The sequence below is a fragment of the Apteryx rowi genome, unplaced genomic scaffold, assembly GCF_003343035.1.
Source record: "Apteryx rowi isolate R43461 unplaced genomic scaffold, aptRow1 scaffold_120, whole genome shotgun sequence".
Taxonomy (NCBI): Eukaryota; Metazoa; Chordata; class Aves; order Apterygiformes; family Apterygidae; genus Apteryx; species Apteryx rowi.
Window position 1 is genome coordinate 219,586 of NW_020447420.1, and position 21,935 is coordinate 241,520.

At 44.5% G+C, this 21,935-nt stretch overlaps 1 protein-coding gene across 2 annotated transcripts in view; it reads left to right on the forward strand.

The window, feature by feature from the left end:
• CRB2 (crumbs 2, cell polarity complex component) overlaps nt 1–21,935 on the forward strand; it is a 55,006-nt gene that overhangs the window by 31,395 nt on the left and 1,676 nt on the right. Inside the window, exons 7-13 of one of the 2 annotated variants that reach the window (XM_026089930.1) lie at nt 7,147–8,094; nt 8,928–9,484; nt 10,929–11,094; nt 11,914–12,781; nt 14,197–14,313; nt 15,018–15,144; nt 20,107–20,346. In XM_026089930.1, the coding sequence (XP_025945715.1) occupies nt 7,147–8,094; nt 8,928–9,484; nt 10,929–11,094; nt 11,914–12,781; nt 14,197–14,313; nt 15,018–15,144; nt 20,107–20,325 (3,002 nt within the window). In that variant the 3' untranslated portion in view covers nt 20,326–20,346. Of the gene's footprint in view, nt 1–7,146; nt 8,095–8,927; nt 9,485–10,928; nt 11,095–11,913; nt 12,782–14,196; nt 14,314–15,017; nt 15,145–18,814; nt 20,347–21,935 lie in introns of those variants that run through there. The other variant, XM_026089939.1, reaches the window with a different exon arrangement.

Here is a 21,935-nt window from a genome sequence, read left to right on the forward strand (position 1 = left end):
CATCCAAGAATGATTACAAATTATTAGGAACAAAATAATTCTCTAAACTTAAACCCTGTGATTCAATCTTATAACTTGCGTGTTTGCCAGTGTGTAAGAACTAGGAATTAAAACCTTTAGAAGATGAATCATCTGATCCTTCTAATTTCTTTGGAATCCTTCAGTTTTAAAGAAGAACCTAAGCAGTGACCCCTCACTTGTGTGTAGTTTGAAACAGGGAACCTGTGATCAACCATTTTGGCTTGGAAGAAATCTTATTTAAGCAGTTCGTCTTGCATGTGTGTATTCTATTTCGAATTTTCATGACAGTGTATTTCCCCAACCTCATTCTACGTCCCCAATAGAACACTACTTCGTATATATCCTTAGACTGATCCTGGGAAAAGAAGCAATTGCAGTTTCTAATTAACACTATTTCATGTAATGAATATGAAAAGATGTAATGACAAGTAGGGGGTCAGAATCCGTGCTGACTTATGCTACATGGATTTGGGTTAATTATCGCCAATCAGTTGTGTGTGAATAGACTCTGTGTGTGTGTGTGTGTGTGTGTGTGTGTGTGTGTGTAAATAAAAAAATGGATCCTTCTAAAGGGATGTAATGTTCTCCAATCTTTGCAGGTGTTGTTATATTGTATTGTTGCAGTAGGGAGTGGAATGGGCACAAACTGCCCACTTGTTTTCTCTTGATCAGTTATGCGCGCACACACACACACACGCGCGCGCACACACACACACACMCCCCCTGTAACAACAGAAGGGTCATATTAATTAATACAGCATTTAAAATCTGTGCTAGAATAGGACTGCACATGCAAACCACGCAGATGTGACTCTCTGAGAAGTTTTGACTCTAAATGAATGCTTGCCACATCCCTCCCACTTGAAATATCTCTGAAATTGTCTGGTATGTTTGGATTGAGTGAAGCGAAGAAAGTAAACTAGCTACAAGAGTTGCTGGAATGCTTTCTTTTAATATCTTCAAGTGATACTGCTAATGCAGATTCTCGACTCTGACTTGGGGGAGTTTTTGTTTGCCTGGACCTGACATTGATACTAASATAGACTGGAGGCTCAGAGAAAAGCTCCCAGATGTAAATAACACTTCTTTGCAGAAATAAGAACCCTCTCCAGTACAATATGAATGTAGCCATGTTTTTTTCCAAAACCAGATTCACAGAGGAAAAGGAGATTACAACAACAAATTTTAAGGAATGTAAGCTAATTTTAAGGGGAAAGAGAGAGATCTTTGATTCTGAAGTCCCATGTCTGAACCAGTGCAGTCAGCGTAATGCAGGACATTTCCTTGCTGCTCTGATAGATAGTTAGCAGAGCACTGATTGAAAGCTGATGTGAAAATACTGGCAAAGAGGGGTTTTTGTTGAGGACTCTTAGATTATGATTACTCTTCAGAGGGGAAAACTGGTGAGCTGCTGGGTTTTGGCATTTGGCAGCTTTATGGTCCTCCTTCACGCTTATTGTCTCTTTATCAAAGTTTTGTTTCCATTCAGTTAGATTTCAGAGAAACGGTCATGGTAGTTAAAGCTTGAGACTTTTGTTTGTGACTGTAGTGCAGTGGAAATGCTTGTGGACACCAGCTCATGGAATAGGGCGCATGGAGGAATGAGGCTCTGCGTGAAGTCCTGGTCCCTGGTTAAGTCAGTCTCGAATGTGCAGCGCAGCCAGTGTTACGCTCTGCATTTGGGACTCTCCTCCAGTGGTGGAAATGCAACTTTTTGTTTTAACCTATAATAAGAAAAATCCTATTTTGGCCCTACTGCATGTTAGCTCCATTCACGGAGCTCGGCAGAGTCACCTGGGAGGTGGCAYGGGCAAGAGATTGCCCCTTGACTTTCCACTGTCGGAGCTAATGCTGTGGATGCTGCAGGGCACTGCTGTCACGCACGGCGTGAGAATACCCTGCAAAGAGGCATTCTTCATGTCAGCGCTGACAGAAGCCAGCTGGGGCGGTTTAGAGCCGGGCTGGATTAGACCTCACTGCAGCGCAGGTCTCTCTTATATTGGCTGGTTTCAGCTCCAATCCCTTTTGCCTGGCTGGCATCAGGGAGCGCTTACACGCATTCCGCTGCTTCAGTCCAGCCGTTTGGTTGTTCCCCCCCATTCTCCCCCATTTTTTTCCATTACTGTCACAAATGTCCACGAGGAGCCGGCCATGAAATCTGTGCTGATTGGCGTGATCCTGAATGGAATTTTTCTGCTAGCAGGTAATGAGCTCTATGCAGTAACTGCAGTGTGTCCTGAATGTTTGCGTGCCTGCACAGGGCAGGGAGCTGGTTGTGCGATTAGTGGTAGCTGGAGGCATGAGGAGAAGCACAAGAATTCAGTAGAAAGGAAGAATGTTTTTATTCTAAAGTTTTGCTTTGGAAACCTTAGGGCCCAGGAATTTCCTTGCTGCTGCAAGGTGAACGCTGAGCAATTGGCACGTCCTGTGTGCATCATCACTACAACTCTGCCTTGCTTAAAACCAGGTCTCTTCTACGCAGTAATCAAATTTGGGGTGTTTTTCCAAGGCAAGCGTCCTTATTTCATACTCAGGTGTACTTCGTAGACACACAGATGTCTCGTGTTAGTTCTGTGAAACATTAGTTTTGCTTTTTACGGAATGTTTTGGCATTTTCCCTTTTTCCCTTAGTGACTGAAAACTCCTTTATTGAAAAGCAGTTTTAGTTGCAGCTGGGAGGCCAAACCCCTTGCTCGGCCCTGCACCCCTGCACCTCCCTCCCCCACGTCTCCTTGAGGGCTCGGCGGGAGAGGTCAGAGCGGGGGTTGCCATGGAAATGGCAGCGATGGTGCGAACGGGATTGTGTCGGGCCGCTGGTTGCTGCTAACGCTCTCTGTCTTGCTCGCTCTTCCCCCTTCTGCCGCCTCCCTTTTTTCTTTGGTGATAGCCATAGAAACCCTCATTAGGGCGCCCCGGGGAAGGGCTGCCCGGAATTGGGCTGTCTCCGGGGAGCGGGCAGGGCCCAGGAAGGTACCTCGTACTTCAAGGCTTTGGGGCGCGGGACACCTTAATTAGAATCTCTTCCTTTGTGTTGGTTTTTGTTTGACATACATATCCGTTGAGGTATAGGATTCCTACAGAATGCATAATGAATCCTTGCTTGTTAATAGCAGTCAGCAAATTATTACCTTCATTCAGAGAATGGTAGAGTATATGGATTTTAATAACACTTGCATCTATGAAATAAGACTGTTCTTACCACATTGATAACACTTTAGAAATACTTCTGTGAATAGATTTGTACAGAATGGCTAGAAGATTCACCTTTAATTCTCAAATACGGGAGACTGTTAAGGCTTAGCCAGATCTTGAATGTCTGTTTCTGACCCAGCTCTTGTGGTTACTGGGACTGTTAGCTTGAACACTGCTAAATTAACTGGAATGTTTGAAAATAATTGTCTGCAGATAGCAGCCTTTTAAATAACACGTGCCTGGTTTTCAGATAACAGCTTCCACTGATTTGCATTTGTTAGTCTAACTAGATAAGAAACTCATTAAACGTTTTAAAGTCACCTAATGATGTAATGAATTAGATTGGTAACATTGCTCTTACTATTGGTAGTTCAAATATTAATAAAAATTTGAGCTAAAAGATATAGAGAGAACAGAGAAGACTCTTGCAGAGTAACTTCTTATGTAATATGGAGTCTCCTCCTTTTTTTTTAATTTCTGAAAAGGGATGCCTAAGCTTCTCTTAGAGAAACAAATTAGTTTTAGACATCTTTTTAATACCCGCTTTCCAGTGGGTTTGCAAAGACACAACTGTCCATGTTTTGGGGAAGATTGGAATCATGGAAACAATCCAAGAAATGATCTGCACTTCTTCATAAGGTAATGGCCTCAAGCAAAAATCTTGTTATTTCTGGCGCAGGGAAAAGTTGCTTCATTTAGCTGGCATCCCCTTCTTCATTTATACTCCATCATTTTCTGTCAAAACCCAAAATTACAGACCCTGCTGCTGAGCTGAAATTAGCATCTAGGGAGCAATATGCAACAGAAATTTCTTTCCTGTGTCTTATTTTGGTGTAACTGAAGAATGTGACAAACTGGAGATTTTCAAATGAAAGTGACAAAAATCATTGGTGACAATGGAGGAGGCGGCAGCAGGATAGCTGGTTGATGAAGGGTATGGTATGATCATCATAGGGTAGGTAAGGAGTTAGTGGTGTTGCACTGGGGTAACTGGTAAGCAAGAGGTGACATCGGCTTCCAGGAAAAATTTGTTGTCAGCCAGATTTTTAGAGCTCTGCCACTGTCTCCTCTGCTACCAGTGTGTTTTCAAAAGTGCTCCAAACTCGACTCTGATGTTGCGCTGGCTTCTAGGAGGGCAAGAATACATTAGACGTTATTTTAGAGGCCTTTTCCTTCTCCTGCTTTAGCCCTGTGAAGGCTGGCTGTTTGCCAGCAGAAGCAATGACAGTGATAAAAACGATGCTTGTGTTTCTGGTTCCTGTAGGAAGAGCTGTCCCCCTTTCTTTCTGCTGCTGAACATCTCCCTTTCCTCTTTGTAAGCTGTGAGGTTAGACAGCAGTGTGTAAAGATCTGAAGTGTCAACTTATTCTTTTCACCCTTTTCAAACAAATAATCTAGAAATCAAACCAGCTGTGTCCCAGGGGAAAGCTTGGTGTTTAATTAGCCACCAGCTTGGGGTTGTGCACTCACCATAGGGACTAATTTGCCACCTGGTATGGAGCACTCACCCCACAGGTGTCAGCTGGGAGCCTGGGAACCAGCGTAAGCAGGTGTTCCTGCTGCTGTTYGGCGGAGAGAGCACGCTGGCAGGAGGGGATGCCGGGCGGGCGGGGAATGTGATCTGGGAAAATGGGGCTCTTTCTCCCAGCCAGCTGGGACCCTGCCTCCTCAGCACTTCTCTGTCTTCCCGGAAAGTCAAAAATTCACTGCATCTCTGCTTTTGTTATTTGAACCATTGGTATCTGCTCCTCATTGCCCTGCTAAATATCAGCAGCCGTTTATGGTGAACAGGCATTGGGTGATTTGTGCGCTTTTTATAGCGTAATCTCTGATCTCAAATGGCAACATCTAAAGGATTTGCGACTATACTGAACCTAACTGTATTCCCAAAGCCCTTCAACAGCCTCTCCCCTCAAATATGACTCCAACTTGCCTGTGACAGTTTTGAGAGCCCTCCAATCCACTGATAACTCAGAAAACCTGCTCCTGAGCCCCCACAGAGCTCTACTGATTTTTCTTAATTCCAGCTGAAGGCTTCCCATCTTCTCCCAGACTGGGATTCTCCAGGCCCAGAGATGTCTGTTATGCTCTATTCATGCCAAGACATTCCCTTCAGATATGGCCATAGCTTTGTGCTGATACCTTAATTCAACCCTTGCTTCTTCCTTTACTCTCTCTATTTCCTCAACAGGCAAGATCAGACCCCAGGTCTATGCTGAGCAAGCCCTGCACTGGTCACTGGAGAAAAATGGTGGTGCTGAGGTAGTTTTAGCAACACTGAATCTGTCCATCAGCAAAGCTCTTCTTCAAGGCAGAAGTTATTGGCTGAATTCAATACTTTTCCAGATACTACAAACTTCTCTTCTGGTTTAAGTCAGTAGGGAGCTACAGCTATCTCCCAGAGGGATCTGAGATAATACCTACAGCACAGCACTAGCTTAGCTAAAAAGAGCAGAATTATCAGAGCCTCCCATTTCTCCCTCAGTGCTTCTCAGAGCAGCATACGTGATATGTCCCTGCACTGACACAAAAGGATGTTTTGGGGCTGGGTCCCCACCTATCTGCAGAGGAGACGCTGGTGACAGCAACTAAGCACTTGCTCTGAAAAGAGTAAAGCAACTTGGTTAGACAGCGGGGTACTAGACGTTTGTGCAAGACTGGCTGTGAGGCTTTGCTGGGACCTGCGGGGGTCCCTTCATCAGCATACAAATTCAAGAAGCCTCCTATCTTCGCTAAGTTTCTTATCACACTTCATCAAGTCCAGCTCCAGTGCTCATAATGCAGCATCTCCCCTCGACTCTTTCCCTCAGGCAACTCTCTAATCTCTTTGACATGCTCATTCTGTTTAGTGGCTTTCTTTACAAATGTCTTTTGTGTTTTGATTCCCGTCCTTTGTGTGAGGATTCCTTCTTTTTCTTTCTGCTGTCCCGGTTGTGCTTGCTAGCTAGCTTCTGTATGTAATGCTATTAGATTGGGATAATCCATGCTTGGCTTATCTGTGCAACTGTCTCTGAAGATTAGTGAAAACCAGTGTTATGGGCTAGATAAACAGTGAACTGGTCCAGAAGGGCTCTTTCTTCTGTCAGTCTGGAAATGCTCACGAAAATGACAGCAGATTTTCATTAACCGGATTGGAGTGTAATGTCTTGTAACTTCCTTGAGTTCTGTTGGGATAAAAATGCCCTGAGGAGACAGACTAACTGTAGTGCAATACTTTCTACCCGATTCACTTCTTCAGGACTGGACAGAACTGAAATCAGCTTAGTGTGAATATGGCAAAGTGCCTGTGGAACATGTGTGGTGTGTGTTGTTTGGTAATGAACTGAGCTTCATGAGTGTTTTACAACTGGGGGGTTGTTTTGGGTTGTTTTCCAAACTACAGTTTGGATTCCCTTAGGTGAGGCTTTCAAATAACTTCTCCATCTAGTGATCCTGTTTGATGTTGTCTGCAACAACAGTGCCAGAACATGCTCCAGTCAGATCTACAGTCTTAATCTGARTTTATATGAACTGAATCTATGAACAAGTGAAACATAAAATCCTTGCCGGTGCTGCTTTGTCTCTTTAATATCCTCTGCTTGCTCTCCTTGCGTGCTGATTTCCCGYGGTATTTGAGATCCTCTGGGAGAGGACAGCAGAGTCTCTCAAGTGATGCAGGTGGACTGGCCAAAGCTCTGTAAATAGCACCCTCTTTGCAGCAACTGGGAGGACAGCACAGAAGTGTCTTTTTCTTGCTCTTACATTAGTGTTAGGCCATTCTGTGGTGAGTGATGGGCTTCTTGCTGGCCGCTGTTGGGCTTTTGGTGGTTTCCTGAAGAGGATGGCTTAGAGAGTTGGCAGTGCTGGGGAGGGCGGTCTGCCTCGCAGGCTTGCTCTGGGGAAGGGAGCCACAGTCCCCTGCAGTGAGATCCCATGTCTAAATCTCTTTCGCAGGTGTGGAATGTGCTGTTAACATCAATGAGTGTGAGGAGGGTCCCTGCAAGAATGGAGCTGTCTGTGAGGATGGCATTGCTGACTATACCTGCCACTGTGCCCCTAGCCAGGATGGCATTATATGGGGAGGGAAGAACTGCTCTGTCAAGCTCACTGGGTGCCAGACGCATGACTGTCAAAATGAGGCCTTGTGCATCCCAACCTACCTAGCTGAGAGCCATGGCCACCTGTGCCAGTGCCAGCCTGGTTTCTATGATGCCACATGCTCAACACCAACAACGTTTTCCTTTGCTTCCAGAGGGTATCTCCTCATTGAGCTGCCCATGAACAATCAAAGCAGGAGGGACGTAGCAGGGGATCAGCTGGCCAGCATGTCCCTCCGGTTCCGAACCACCTTGCCCAGCGCCATCCTTTTTTACCGAGGCCATGAAGCTGAATACTTGTTCCTGGAGCTCTTTAATGGCRTTCTGCATGCAGGACTGAAGAGGGAGGATGTTGAGTACCTGTTACTCCTGGAGGGTCTGAGAGTTGATGATGGCCACTGGCATAAAGTTGAAGTTCTTCTGCAGAACACTGTGCAGCTAAAGCTCTGGCATGACTCTTGTGATGCAGGTGTCTGCCTGCAGAGCTCTCCTGTCGGGCACGGCACTGCTTTGATCCCGCATGCCTTCCAGAACATGCATGTTGGAGGTGCTCCTGATCCGATGGCCAGCAACACGCACAGCCAGCAGGGCTTTGTCGGCTGCCTGGAGGACCTGCAGGTAGATCTGGAAGCTGTGCTCCCGCTGGATCTCCCTGTGAGCGAGTCATCCCCGGTGATGCTGGGCTGTGAGAGGACAGAGTGGTGCCTCTCCCAGCCTTGCTCTCATGGAGGGCTGTGCATGGACCTTTGGGCAACCTTCAGGTGTGACTGTTCTAGGCCGTATGGAGGCCCAACTTGCTCATATGGTAAGTGCCAAGTGATTTACATCTGCCAATCAGTGCTCCAAAGGCACTAGATAAGTATTAATGTTAGCTCTGGAAGCAATATTTTCTGCTTGACTGGAGAGAGAACTAAAGCAGAATCCTCTGTAAATAAAATTTTCATTGATCTCTTTTCTGTCACCAGCTCCTGCAGGAATGATTGTCAGTTTTGCGGTGCAGACAGTATTCCTTGTTGAACCAGAGGCTCTGACCTCATCTTTGAATCTGATCTAAGTGATTACAGGAGGGCAGTGAAGTTGTTTCACTACAAAAAGCTGTTACTTGAGCTGCTGCCTAGAGGGTGAAAAGGAATGTGTTATAGATAAAATACGAGCTGCTAAAGGAAGCTTTCTGACAATTCTGAGATAAAATCGTACCCATTTGCATTTTTGTGTTCCTGCAAGGCTTGTATTAATATTGTTGTTCCAGGGTTGTTTTTTTTTTTTCCATTCCTTTGCCCTAATCCTAGCAAGTAGAGAGTTGCTCTGCTGTTATGGGATTTACAAATTTTAAAAAGAACTTTATAGCTTAAAATTCCCTGAATAAATCTGCTAGGTGGCAAGGGCTCTGCTAGACCTGCTTTCTCCCCTTCTGCCACTTGTGTGCTCTGAATGCCTGCCTTCCAAAGAAAGCAAGGACACATTCACCTGCTTCCTAATTTCCCAGAGCTTTGTGGGGAGAGAGCATAATTGCTCTGAAACATTTCGAAAACGTTGGGAAGAAGGGTCATGCCCCATTCATAAAGGGGCATTGAATATCCCTGTGTCAGCTGCCTTCCCTCTGTTACAGAACTGATGTGCCTTTCTCTTCTCTTCCAGAGCRCCCAGCAGCAACATTTGGCCTGGAGAATTCCACCAGCTTTGCCTCTTTTACCCTTTCTGATAGCCTTGGTGCAAATTTCAACATCTCCTTTTTCATTCGTAGTCTGAAACCTAACGGTCTGCTATTGCAGATCAGCAATGAAAGTGACCCCTGCCTCACCATATACTTGAAGAACGGCAAGCTGAAGATAGAGATGTTACCTGCAGATACCGTGACCTTTCCAGAAAATGTAGTTGATGGGAAAAGACATTTGGTAGCTCTGTCTTTCCAAGGTGGAGTTATTCACGCCCACCAGTCAGACAGATATGTGGAGCTAGGACAGCTCGTAGCGAGACCTCTTTTAGCTGGCTATGAAGTGTATGTTGGTGGACATCCTAACCCAGACAGCACTGATAAGTGGGGAGGCTATTTTAAAGGCTGTTTGCAAGACGTCCAGCTGAACACCCATGAAGTACAGTTTTTTCAGGCTGAGAACTACAGTCTGCCACAGGAACTGAATAGAGCTCAAAACACTAATCTTGTGAATGGTTGCATCTCTGATGACACCTGTAAGGTAGGAGGTCTCTCATTTCTCTCTGTGTGTGCRCAGTTGTTTATTACAGGTCTGTGATTATAGGGCAGTTTGACTGTTGCTGATATCAGGAAGATAAGTGACAAGTGACTGTCTTCCTGATGACTATGATAGTAGAATAGTGACTGTACTTTGTGTGGTTTTCAGGGGCTTTGCAACTTGTTTCATCTGTTTCTTACCTTTCCGTTTGTGCCTTGTGGTTTTGTTTTCATTTCCACCTGTGAAATGCTGAAGTTGCTTTAGCTGACTGTAATTAAGCAATGTTTGCGCAGCGTGTTTGGGGGGAGTGTAATACAGGTTTTAAGGATTACAATTATGGTGTAGCATATTCCAATGCCAGCAAATGTCAAATGCTTCAATTAAATGAGGTTGAACCTGCAGGGATTGGTGCCTTTTCTTTTTGTTTCTAATAATTTAGAATTGCCTTTAGCTTATGATGGCTTTTCTCAGTTGCATGTAATTAATCAGCAATTACCTAAGTCTGAGAGGCTTCTTAGTGTATAGATAGCCAGTATTTCCTTGCTCTCTTTTTTTTTCTTCCTTTTTTTTTTTTTTTTTCCTGCTAAGACATGGGCAGAAAGGAAGAGGCTGCTACAGGAGGGAAATCAGGAAAGGAGTGCRAAAGAACATCTTCTGCCTGTAATCATAGGCCTCACTCCCATTATGTAACTCTTGTCTCTCTTTACCCATTTATTTCCCAGTATAATTTTGCAAATCTGAGAGCTGCAGATTTTTCTGCAGACATAAACATGGAAAAACTGTCTTTGATCTGTATTGAGTTAGGCAAGTGTTTGCTGTGATTTGAACACAGGCAAACAAACAGAACCCAAAAGCTTTTCCAAAGAATAGCAGGGTCTGGTAGACACTTAACATCAGAGGCCGTAACAACAAAAGCAACGACAGCAAGCAAGGACATGTTTCCCTTTCCCCCCATTAAGTAACTAAATACAAACCATCAGAAGCGTAGCACTGCTTAGTGACTTGACTCAACAAAAACACTTTCCCAAGGGAGCTTAAGACTAGCGTGTCCAAAACCCTGCTCGCTATATTTGTATGCATCTGAATATGTAGATTTTGCAACAGGCTGAAGGTCAGCGTGTTCAGACCATTAGCTGCATGGGCGAGATGCTCTCTGAAGCACAAGGTTCTTGCAGATGTCCTGCCGGCTGTTCTCCAGCTTGATGGAGCTACCTAGAGGGTTTCTGTTGATCAGCAGCGCACACAGGGAAAGGCAAGGCCTCAGGAGTTGCTTGTACAGAGACCCTTTTGCTTCCTCTGCTGCCATTGATTCGCTATTTTAATTGCACTTCTTTCTGATTCGAACACTGCTTGTACTAATCTTTGTTGTCACGTTTCCCCTTACCAAATTCTCTTAGATCCAAACATGAACTATGCTGCTCCTAAATTCAACTCTCCTGTTTTTCAGTCTGAACCATGCCAGAATGGTGGCAGATGCATCATCACTTGGAATGATTTTCATTGCAGCTGTCCAGCAAATTTCACTGGGAAACTTTGTGAAGAGAGAGTCTGGTGTGAAAGTGACCCATGTCCTGAAGCTACCACCTGTACTGATGTTCTAGCAGGATATGTGTGTAAGTGCTGCTCTCCTGCTTGGCGTTTATTGTCTATAGTCAGGCAGTATTCCTAGTTCACACCATTGCAATAAATATAAACATGTGTAAGGTCTTTAATGCCCAGGTGCATACTCTTGCAGGCAGCATGTACCTTATGGATTTACCACCAGATTGTAATAGAGCAAAGATGGTACTTAAAGATGTTTTCTTCTGTTACTTTGACTTGATCAGGGAGGAACCTGTCCGTTTCCATGCAATAATTGCCCATCTTATTATCACTGCAATACAAAGACCATCCTGTTCCCTGCAATGTTCAGCCATTTCTAGAGTCTCAGGTTGCTTCACCACATAGGACTTACACAATTAAGTATTGTAAATGTGTCTCAATTTTCACCTATGACAGAACCACAGGGAATGAAGAAAACTGGTTAGATAATGATGCCCTAATGTGGAGGGAATATTTGCTAGTGGCTAGAAAGTCTCCTGGAACTCAGGATGTTARGGTGTTCCCTGCTCTGCCACTGGCCTTTTCAGGGGCCTTGAATGTATTACTTTCCTGACTTATGCCATGGCTTTTTTGGCAATAAAATGGGGATAATTGCATTTTTGTGCAGTGCTTTGAGACTGATAAATAAAAATTGCTACACGAGAGTTGGATATTCCTATTAGAGGTGCAAGGGTAAACAGGAAGAGCTTTCACAGGGCCAGCAGCTGTAATCCTGCTCACGCAAAGCTTCCATGATTCCCAAGGGAGGGAACCTGCCAGGAGTTTAGTCTGTCTCAAACAGGACACTGACTGTCTTGCAAATCCCTTATGCTCTCCCCCTTTATTTATAGGTCTGGCTAATGCAACATTTAGTAGCTATGCTGCCATTGAATTTACCACCAATGCATCAGTGACGAGAACTTTGAGCAGCCTCCACCTGGATTTCAGAACCAGGGATGAAGATGCTGTTTTGCTTCGGGCTGTGGAAGAAGTGGATTCCCTCCAGATAGCCATTAAGAACTCCTCCCTGCTTGTTGATATCAAAAGTGGGAACAGCATCGAAGGGGTCAGCTTCCTGAGCCAGGTGTCTGTCGCGGACGGTGCCTGGCACACGGTCTCCATGTCTATGGAAGAGCCATCTGCGCTTTCTTCCAGATGGCTAGTTCGTTTGGATGAGTCTGTTAATACGACTCTGCAGGGAAATGCTGGGAACTTGGACTTCTTAAAAAACAACGCGCCAATCGTTCTAGCTGAAAATTTCACTGGCTGCCTAGGACAAGTGAAGATAGGGGGGATCTACCTGCCCTTCACTGCCCATCTCCCATACCCTCAACCAGAACAGTTCCTGCAATCCAGCAGAAGGACCATCCGTCTAGGCTGCGCTGGGGCCGACGTCTGCGCTTCCAGCCCTTGCCTCAATGCCGGCACCTGCGAGGACTTGTTCAACTCCTTCCGCTGCGCCTGCGGTGCTGGCTGGGGGGGGCTGCTGTGCGAGTCCAACGTTGATGACTGCCAGTCAAGCCCATGCGTTCACGGGGACTGTGTGGATGCAGTGGCGGATTTTCACTGTGAATGTTTCCGGGGATACATTGGGAAGAGGTGCGACATCAACGTGGATGACTGTGTGCGGCACCAGTGCCTCAATGGAGCTACCTGCATTGATGGGGTTTATGGCTACTCCTGCAAGTGTCCAGCTCAGTATTCAGGACCTCACTGCGAGTAGGTGCCTTGCTTGGTTTGATGCAGGGGTTAGAGCATCCCCCAGATAATTTGGATTTTTGCTTGGGGATGCTTTGGGAATTTTTTTCCCCTTGCTTTACAATGCTTGGTCAGTCACAGTGTGTCCTACGGGGGTCTGGTGGGCAGTATTCAAAAGTTTCAGGTGCGAGGAACGTCCTGGAGTGACAGAAATGGTCCCAGTGAGGAAGAGTTCTGGGCAGAGTGCAAGCAGTGCCGAGAATGCCGTTTTTGATGTAACTGTGATGCTAGGTTTGTAGAGTTTACCTGTATCAGGGGTTCCTAACTGTGGTATTTTTCCCACTAGTGGTACACAGCCAGCTTTTAAGTGATACTCAGCCTGCGAGAGAGCAGAGAGCTGCCAGTGATAATCATGGTGCCCACTGGTAGTAGCTCTGCAAAAACAAGCTTTATCCTGGCAAATATTTTCGTATAATATCATTGATAAAAATACATATGCAGTGCTAGACTGATGAACAGCATTCCTCCAGCTGCAGAGCCTGCTAAAAAGGGTTTGGTTGTATTGTGTGGCGTTGTTCCTAAAACCAAGGGCATTGTTTTTTTGCATGTTGCTTTAAAAAATGTCTGTTTGAGCATCTTGTTCCTTATCAAGTGAACGCTGGCAGAAAGTAGTAAAAATCTTTTCACCAGTTGCCTTATAAAGAGTTTCCTAGCTGTGATTGTGCAACTGAAATTGGCAGTACACATTTCATGATCCCTTCATGGAGCTCACATAAAATTCAGTGGGAAACTGGTGTGGAGTCAGGAAAAGGGCTTGTCTTTTTTGATCAGGTATATATTTATAGCATTGTATTAGTTTGCATAAACTCCAGCATATTTTTGAAGCAAAAATATGTTTCATGTGGGTGAAGGAAGTAGGAATCAACATGTAATTTAGACTTCCATTTACTTGTGCCTGTTCAAACTGAACATTGAGACTGGGTAAGTGCTCACATAGCTGACCTTCAGTTACCAAATCTGCCCAGGTCAAATTTCTTGTTGTTCTTGCTTCAGTTCTGTTGTAGGCAATTATCTAGTACTTGCATTACTTTTTTTGAACCTTAGGTGTGCTACAGGTAGCATCCTGCGGTATCCTGTATCTGCTTATATTTTCATCAGCAAGAGTAGGAAACTATATGAGAAAAGTCCTAGTACTGATACAGCTCCTGCATGTTCTAATAGCAGCACAAACTGCTCTCCAGGCATGCCGAAAGTAATGTTCTGGATGATTTCTGAGACTTTTCTCTTCTCAGGTTGTGTCAAACTCCTCCCTAGAAAGAGCCATGACTGCTCATGAACCTTGCCACCCCGGTCTCCGCTGTATCTGACTACACCTTAAAAATGATTGCTACTCCTGCTGCATAAGAGCTTCAAAGGCTGCCTCTTGTTTTTCTCAGGTGGCCGTTCCCCCCTGAACAATGTGGCAAGAACTTCACCTGCCTGAATGGTGGCAAATGCATCAGTGAGACCTGGGGAGCCAACTGCACCTGCAAGCCAGGTTTCACGGGAAGGAAGTAAGTGCTTTTTTCCTGATGCCTGCAACGGAGTTAGTGCTAAAATTTTTACATCAGTGGGATAACTGAACAGGTTCAAATAGTTCATCATCCTTTTGCCATTCAAATGACTAATCCAAAACCGTAAATTAGATGTTATTTTTAGAAGAGGCGGGCTTGATAATGATACTGCTGGCATTGCTGATTTTCATAGCATAGACTGCTTCCAAGTATTTCTTAATTTTAAACATCTCTATTTCATAACTCTGAGTTAAATAGCTAGAAAACTTGGTGGGATCAGTTCAGGAGAAGCAGTGGTACTGACGATTGCATAGAGACAGGACAGCTTGAAACCAACACTAGGATACAGTGAATGATTAAAACCAGACTCATAATTTTGCAACTGCAAAAGTGTGTTTACCTTTATCCGTTTTCTGATCCTAATTTCTTAACAGTCTTGTGACTCATGGGAATTCATTAACTGGGCTAGAGAACCATACTGGCTTCTATCATATAGAAATGACAGAAGGAGGATTTTTAKGAATGGCTAAAACTTCCATGTTGTTGGACCCTGGAGAAAGCACCWGAAAAAGATGCAACAGAAACTTTTAAAATAAATGAGGCTTTTGTAGGCTGTATGATCCATGCAAACTGGTCTTGTGCACTATGGCACAAGAACAGGTGTGAGAAGTTTCATTTAATTCTAATACTCTTTTCCTTTCCAGTTGTCAAATTAACATAAATGAGTGTGATCCGAACCCTTGCCAGAATGGAGGTACGTGTCAAGACTCTGTGAACAAATACGAGTGCGTGTGCAGTGCCAGCTACACGGGAGAGCGCTGTGACGTTAACGTAAGCACCTCCTTCCCTTTGCTCTCGGAAGCTCCTGTCTGTTCTTCCAAACTGTGAGTTGTGAGAAACAGAAGTAGCCTTAGAAGAATCCCTGGGTACGAGGCTATTTAGTGAAACTGCCTCCATATTGCGTAGTCGCCTGTATGTGTCAAGCTAAAGCGCACTAGGAAGCACAGGTAGGAAACCAGCTGGTACCAAGGAAGCCCAAAATGTGAAGCATTTTTTTTGGCAATGCTGATGCATGTTAGTCTCCAGCATATAAATAAATGTGTCAGTTACTTTTCAGTGTCCGGCATGGGCTGCCATGTGGGTTTCGGGGTTTTATATTAGATTTTGTTTAGACTGTACAACTCTTCGGATAATAATCAAAATACTGCAGTTGGACCTACAGAAAGGTATTATATTACTTATATCTGCCTTATGCCCATAGAGAAAAGGAAAACCAGAATTCTAGTTACATCCTTTTCAAAACAAGAACAATGAAGACAAATTGTATCCAAAATCCCAAAGGATTGTATGGCAGTAGATTTAGTGCTTGTGGAGTGTTAAGGCTGCTTTCACTTTCACAGTGTAAATAATGAGGTAAGAATAGGCAAACATATAAGGAAGGGGGAGCCAAGCAGTTGACATTGAATTATAACTTCTCTCATCTCTATTAAATATGAAATGGCTGGGTAATATGAAACACACAAATTCCAGAAAAAAACAAAATCTTGAGCCAGTTGAGTTATTGAGTTATTGGATTACAGGGTGTGACAGAGGTGTGTAACACATAGGACAAGGAGATAATTATTAAAAAATGTCGCAAAAGTGAGGCTTTCAGTGGTGAAGGGGCTAAAAACCTACTCTAATTCTCCTCCCCTCCGCCCCATTCACCGACTTGCACTGCCTCCCACAGTTCTTGGAGAACGCAGTTTCAGCTGGTATTTTATCTTGGATGAGATAGTTTAAAGCAGCTTCTGTCCCCAAAGATCATCTGGGTAGAAATGGATGTTTGGAGAAAGGAAGTTAGATGAAGTCACGCTAAATGCGATTCAAGCAGAAGTAAAAAAACAGCGTGCTTCTGTCGACTGACTGTGCTTCTGACCTGAAGGGCCTCTTGGATAGGCAGGCTTTATGATGCTTTTCCTCTTCTGCATGAGCAAAGCATTGGTGTTTGAGACTGAAATCCTTCCTCTCTGGCAGCTGTTAAATCATACACTTGCTTCTTCTCTGTAAAGCCATTGCATGGACAGGTAGCTTGTCTGGTAACCTGGGAATGTACTAACCCCTACTGCATGGAAAATGCTATGCACCAAGGTGGAGTTTGCTGCTGTTGCTGTTACTAAGGATTCTGTAACGCATGTGCCACAAGGTCACCCCTGACATCTCCAGTTTGCATGCATAAACTCCATCGGGTCCTTCTCTTCTGTCCAGGACACTTGTAGATTCCTTGCAGTCACGTTCATCCTCCCCGTAACTTGTTGCAGAACCGTCTTTCTTTCCTTTAAAAATGACAGTGCTTGTGGTGGTGTTGGTGGTCGGGAAGAGGAGAGAGTGTGGATAACTGGTGTGTTTGCTGTTAAGGATAGGTGCAGAAAAGCAGGTACATCAGCTGCAGGCGCTCTCTTTCTCCCTCCCACCCACAGCAGCAAGTAAGGCGCGTGTACCGGGCAGCAAGGTAGCCGCCTGGAAACTGCCGTAGCATTGGTGCTGTGAGACTAATCCGCATGCTGTGCAAACTCGAACTAACCCCTAGCACACTGCTTGGATTCCGGATTTGTAAAAGGATAAGTATAATCCAACAACAAACAATCAATCTGAAATTCAGTCATTTGAAAGCGGTAGGACTTCCAGGTGCTCCGTCCTCCCGGGAATACTCTTACTCGGTGCTCGAGAGCCTCGTTTTCCTTCAGCAGTGCTTTCTGTCCTACACTGCTTTGTGACAGTGGCCCAGACTGTATAGAGCACAGTATCTAAAAGCTTTAAATTATCAAACTTGATTTCTTTTGCTTTTCATCTGTAAGGTGGCATATACTATTTTTAACAATACGAAATATTTCTTATTCTTAGGCTTATCAGGTCATTTTAAAGCTTTCTTTAATGAGACAAATTCCACATGTTTTTATTCTTTGCTGTTGCATTCCTCACCATCCTTAATTCCACTGGGGTCAAAAGAATACTCGTGTGGCTACGTTTCTTTTGTCAGTCCTCAGGCTTTCTCTTTGCCACCTCCCATCGATATATCAACCTTTTTAACATTCTCCCCTCCCTGCTACAAGTAGTCTTAATGTCAACACCAAGTAAAAATCCTGCAGAATAGACCTGCAAGTGTGTGCCCGGGCAGTTTACAAGGTTTGAATTACAGATTCAGTGGATTTCATACATACCAGTCTCTATTGAAATTATTTTAAATCTTTTGCCCTGCTATTTCATAAAGTTCCTGTAAGGTAGCGATGCCAATTCTTACTTTCATATACTATAGCCTTTCTTCTGGTTTTGAGATATGTTAAATATTAAGCCTGAAAACATCTGTTTTTAGTGAAACTTGCTATACTTGCATGTCCCAAATACAATACTTCAAGGAAGCTGTGAAACACAGGTCTGCATATAACCRTGCTGCAAGGGAAAGTTTAATAGCTATATAAATTCTCTACCTTTCTATCAGTGGCATCATTAAACAACTTTTTTTTTTAATATTATATRTATTTTTTAAACCATCCCTCTGCTCAGGGAAGTTTTCTGGGGTTACTGAGAATTCGTGTTACTCTGGGTTTCCTTTATTGCTTTAAGAACTTTTTTGCAGAGGTGATTAGATCTTTTCTAGTGACAACTACTAACTTATATTTCAGTCTGCTATTTGTAAGGAGTTGTCTTAAGAAAAGATTCCCGCCTCAGATGCTGATTGCACTGGCATTTGAATCTTAAGGGGCTGTCCTGCTGTGAAAAACCATACACAACGAGGAAAATATGGAGTGTGTGATATTATTTGGACTGTTTTACCTCATCTAACAATGTCTGAAGTGCTGATCAGACTCTTAACTACTGCTCTTTCTAATTGTAACAAACAGCTGTATGGTTTTGTTAGCAAGTGATGTGCAAGGGACTGTTTTTTTTGTAGCAATTTTCTAGCTCCAGGATTAGCCCCATAAATTATCTGCGTTTAGGTTTGCTGTCTCTATGCCAGTTAGCTAACCAGCTTAATAAATCTTCTCTTCTCTTCCTCGTGGTAATTCTGTCCTTGTGCCCTGCATGAATTATTGTAATGTCATTAACTGTTCCATCAGTAAATCTCTGCACATAACTCTGTCCTATCGAGATTAACTGGCAGCTTTGGCAGAGCTGAAGAATATCACTGATGAGTGTCACTAGTTTTGAATTACAAAGAAAAATTCAGAACTTGTTATTGGCTGTTCTTTGCGTTAAAAAATAGTCCATTTTTTCAAAACAAATTTGAACACAGTTTGCCTAGAGATTAAAGAATTAACATTCTCTGTGCAGGTGCCCTCAAGCCCTGTATTTATTCCTTGTTCCTCCTTTTCCATTCGGGTGCAGATCTTCTGCCAGCTTTTTTTTTCTTCTTCTTCTTTTTTTCCCCCCTCTCTTCTCTAGACTGACCATTTGGGGCTCTTCAGCTCAAGTCCTTGTAACTACCGGGGTTTCATTGTTTCTCCATTAATTTCTTTTACAGAAAGGGACTCCGGGTGCTTTCTTCCCCTCCCCACTAATTGAAGTAGCTGTCCCTGTAGCCTGTGGCTCTTTACTGCTGCTCAGTATTGGTCTCATATTCATGATTCTCACGGCAAGGAAGAGGCGCCAGTCAGAGGGAACCTACAGTCCAAGTCAGCAAGAAGTGGCAGGAGCTCGGTTGGAGATGGACAGTGTTTTAAAGGTGCCACCTGAAGAGCGGTTAATATAGGCACTGCCACGGCAAGGAGATGCACCTGCGAGGACTGCTTTGACCTTGCTCTTTTTTCCAGCACTTGCAGCAGCAGATCCACTCTATCTCTCTCAGTTTCCTTAAGGCATGGTGATGAAGACGTGGACTTAAAAGTACCTGGCAGAGTGTTGATACTGTGGCTGTTCCAGCTGGTTACATTTAATTGAGTCAGCTGCACACTGCTGGCTCAGTGAGCCCTTTTACTCCCCTCGTGCCCTCCCCGGGGGCAGCCCAGTACTTTCACCGCAACAGAAGCTGTTGAGGTGCGCCTGCCTTGAAGGTCCTCTGGCTCCGTTCCACCTTTCACGCAGCAATGGTACATTTAAAGACTGCTTTAAAAGGCAGGGTTAAATTAGGCACTAATTTGCAGATGAAGATCTATATATACTTCTGAGGAGAGCTGTATAAAGGATATTTGTGATTGATTGGTTGTATATAGTGTTCTGTTTTTTTCAACAATTCAAATTCACTCAAAGCTTTTTCAGCTCAGCAGTATGAAGTTTTCAAATCTGGTTTCACAAAGCATCTTCAACAGCAACAGCAGCTGTGAACTCCTGCCTCGTGCTAGACACAGTGTTACAAGGAACTGTCAGGAACTACTGAAATCGCTGTACGAAGCCACATCCTTTATGAAGCGATCTCTGTTTTGGATCTATCRTTAGACATTCCCATGGGTACCGCACAGCAGCCGTGTTGGCAGAACGTTGTGGGTTTGTGGGCAGGTGGCTGGAGAGCTCTGCAGTGCCCATTGCCAAATACTGAACTTACAGATTAACAGGCTGGGGGCGGCAGGAGGTGAGCAGGAGAAGAGCCCCCAGGCCTCTACTGCATCCCTTGCCTGTCCTGGGACAGCGAGGGGACTATGGTGCCTAACCGGTGAAGGGGGGATGCTTATGTCTGGCATTGCTGCCATCGCTTTGATGGTAACTGTGCAGCTTAGGGAGCAGCACAGGGGACTGGGGTGAGGGACTTGGCACTGTTTCGTGTGTGACATGCAGCGCTGTCCCCGTGGCCGCTCTGAGTAACACCCTGTTCTACCACAGCAGCCGGTGTGGGCGCATCTTAGCACCTCCTCCGTGGTGGGAGCAGTCGGGGCTGCAGCGGCTGCCCTTCTCCTTGCAGCTGTTGCAGCCACCGTGATTGCCATGAAGAGACGGAGAGCATCTCAGGGAACATACAGCCCCAGCCGGCAAGAGAAGGAGGGGGCGCGAGTGGAAATGTGGAACGTGATCAAGATGCCACCAACGGAGCGGCTGATATAAGACCTGGGAGTCACAGGACAGGTGCAGTGTCAGCCCATAACGGCCACTGATTTCTGGCTGATGTCTTGAGGTGTGTTTTTAGGCTAGCTCTGTATTGCTTTAAGCTACTTCATAGGCTGCAGGCAACTGTCTGCTGTTACTTGGCAGTAAGATTCAACTGCTTGAACAAGCTTGTTTGGTTGTGTTACTGCAGCTCTGCTCTTAAAAGACTTTTGTATAAAACTGGTCTGCCAGCAAGAGCAGTAAAAAAATGTGGGGGTGGCGGGGGGGGGATAGTTCTGCTGAGCTTGGTGGAGACCAGGAAGAAAGACGTGGTGGCTGTGGCAGCAGAGATGGATACACAAAACTGCTAAGAGCAAATAATGCTACTGTAGCGTCATCAGTAAGAGAGAGGGTAGGGACCATATGTATGGCATCCTCCCTTACTGAATTTGTGTCCCTCAGGCCTCTGAGGACTTATATCTGTAATAACCGTCACTGCCATGCAGTCAGCATAAAGAGCACCATGCAGGTAAGTCAATAAGGCCTAATTAATAGAGAAAATATTTGTATTAAGAAATGACACGGCCAGTTCAAAAACATGTGCCCGTGATGGAGAGAAGGCGCCTCCTCTGCAAAGCCCAGGCAAGTGACTGACCGACAGRTGACATTTCTCAGAGCTGCTGCTGGCCTTCCTGAGCTAGACCAGAGTTCACATTACGTTCTCAGAAAATAAGTATCACAACACTAGTATTAGACACTACTAAATCTTTTCCTAAGACTAAACCATAGGAATATATTAAGTGCCTTTCTGAGACTGAATTACCAGTTACAGTATTAAATAATTTCTTGAAAGGAGGATGTTTGTATGTAGACAAACTGATCACTTTATTTGATCAGGCTTTACGGGAAGGGTGATGGTAGCAGGCTGGATTGGGGTTTTCCCCATCTGTTTATAGCTCTAGTATGTGCCATCCACACGGAGCAGTCTGGAGGTCGGGCTGGCACTAAGTAGACTGACTGCAGAACAGACCTTAGTAAGCGATTTAATGTTTGACCATCAAGTGATACTTGCTTGTAGGAGGAGGGGAGAAGCAGGTATTTCAAGACCCGTCCTTCCCTGGCCAGATTACATCATGTCTGGGCTAGTCACTACAGAAGAGTGGAATTCACTTAAGTTAACTAACTGAGGTATTGAACTTCAACATGAAACTAAATTTTCTCTGGTGAAATAGCATTTATTTTCCACTTTTCTCTAGAAAGGATGGTTATTGTGGGACTCTTCCTCCTTTGCTAGTGTTCCAGCTGTTGCGTGTGATGTTTCTTTAGCATAATGTGGCAGAGACTGGGAAAGACCTGTGAGTGAGCAGGCCAAACAAGGCCTCAAATGATTACCATTTCACGATAGTTACCACAAGTATCAATGAGAAATATTTTAGAAAAGTGTCTGTTTTTATCTCCAAAGTACTGTTAATAAAGAGGGTGTCAATCTGCACACCATAGCTAATTGGCACTGGTAGAAAATCCTACACTGTTTTGCTCTTGCAAAATATATTTTTTTAACTCCTGCTGCAATGTTTTTGGAATTCTAAGCAAAGGGCTGAGTACAAAACCTACTGGTTGGGGCTGCC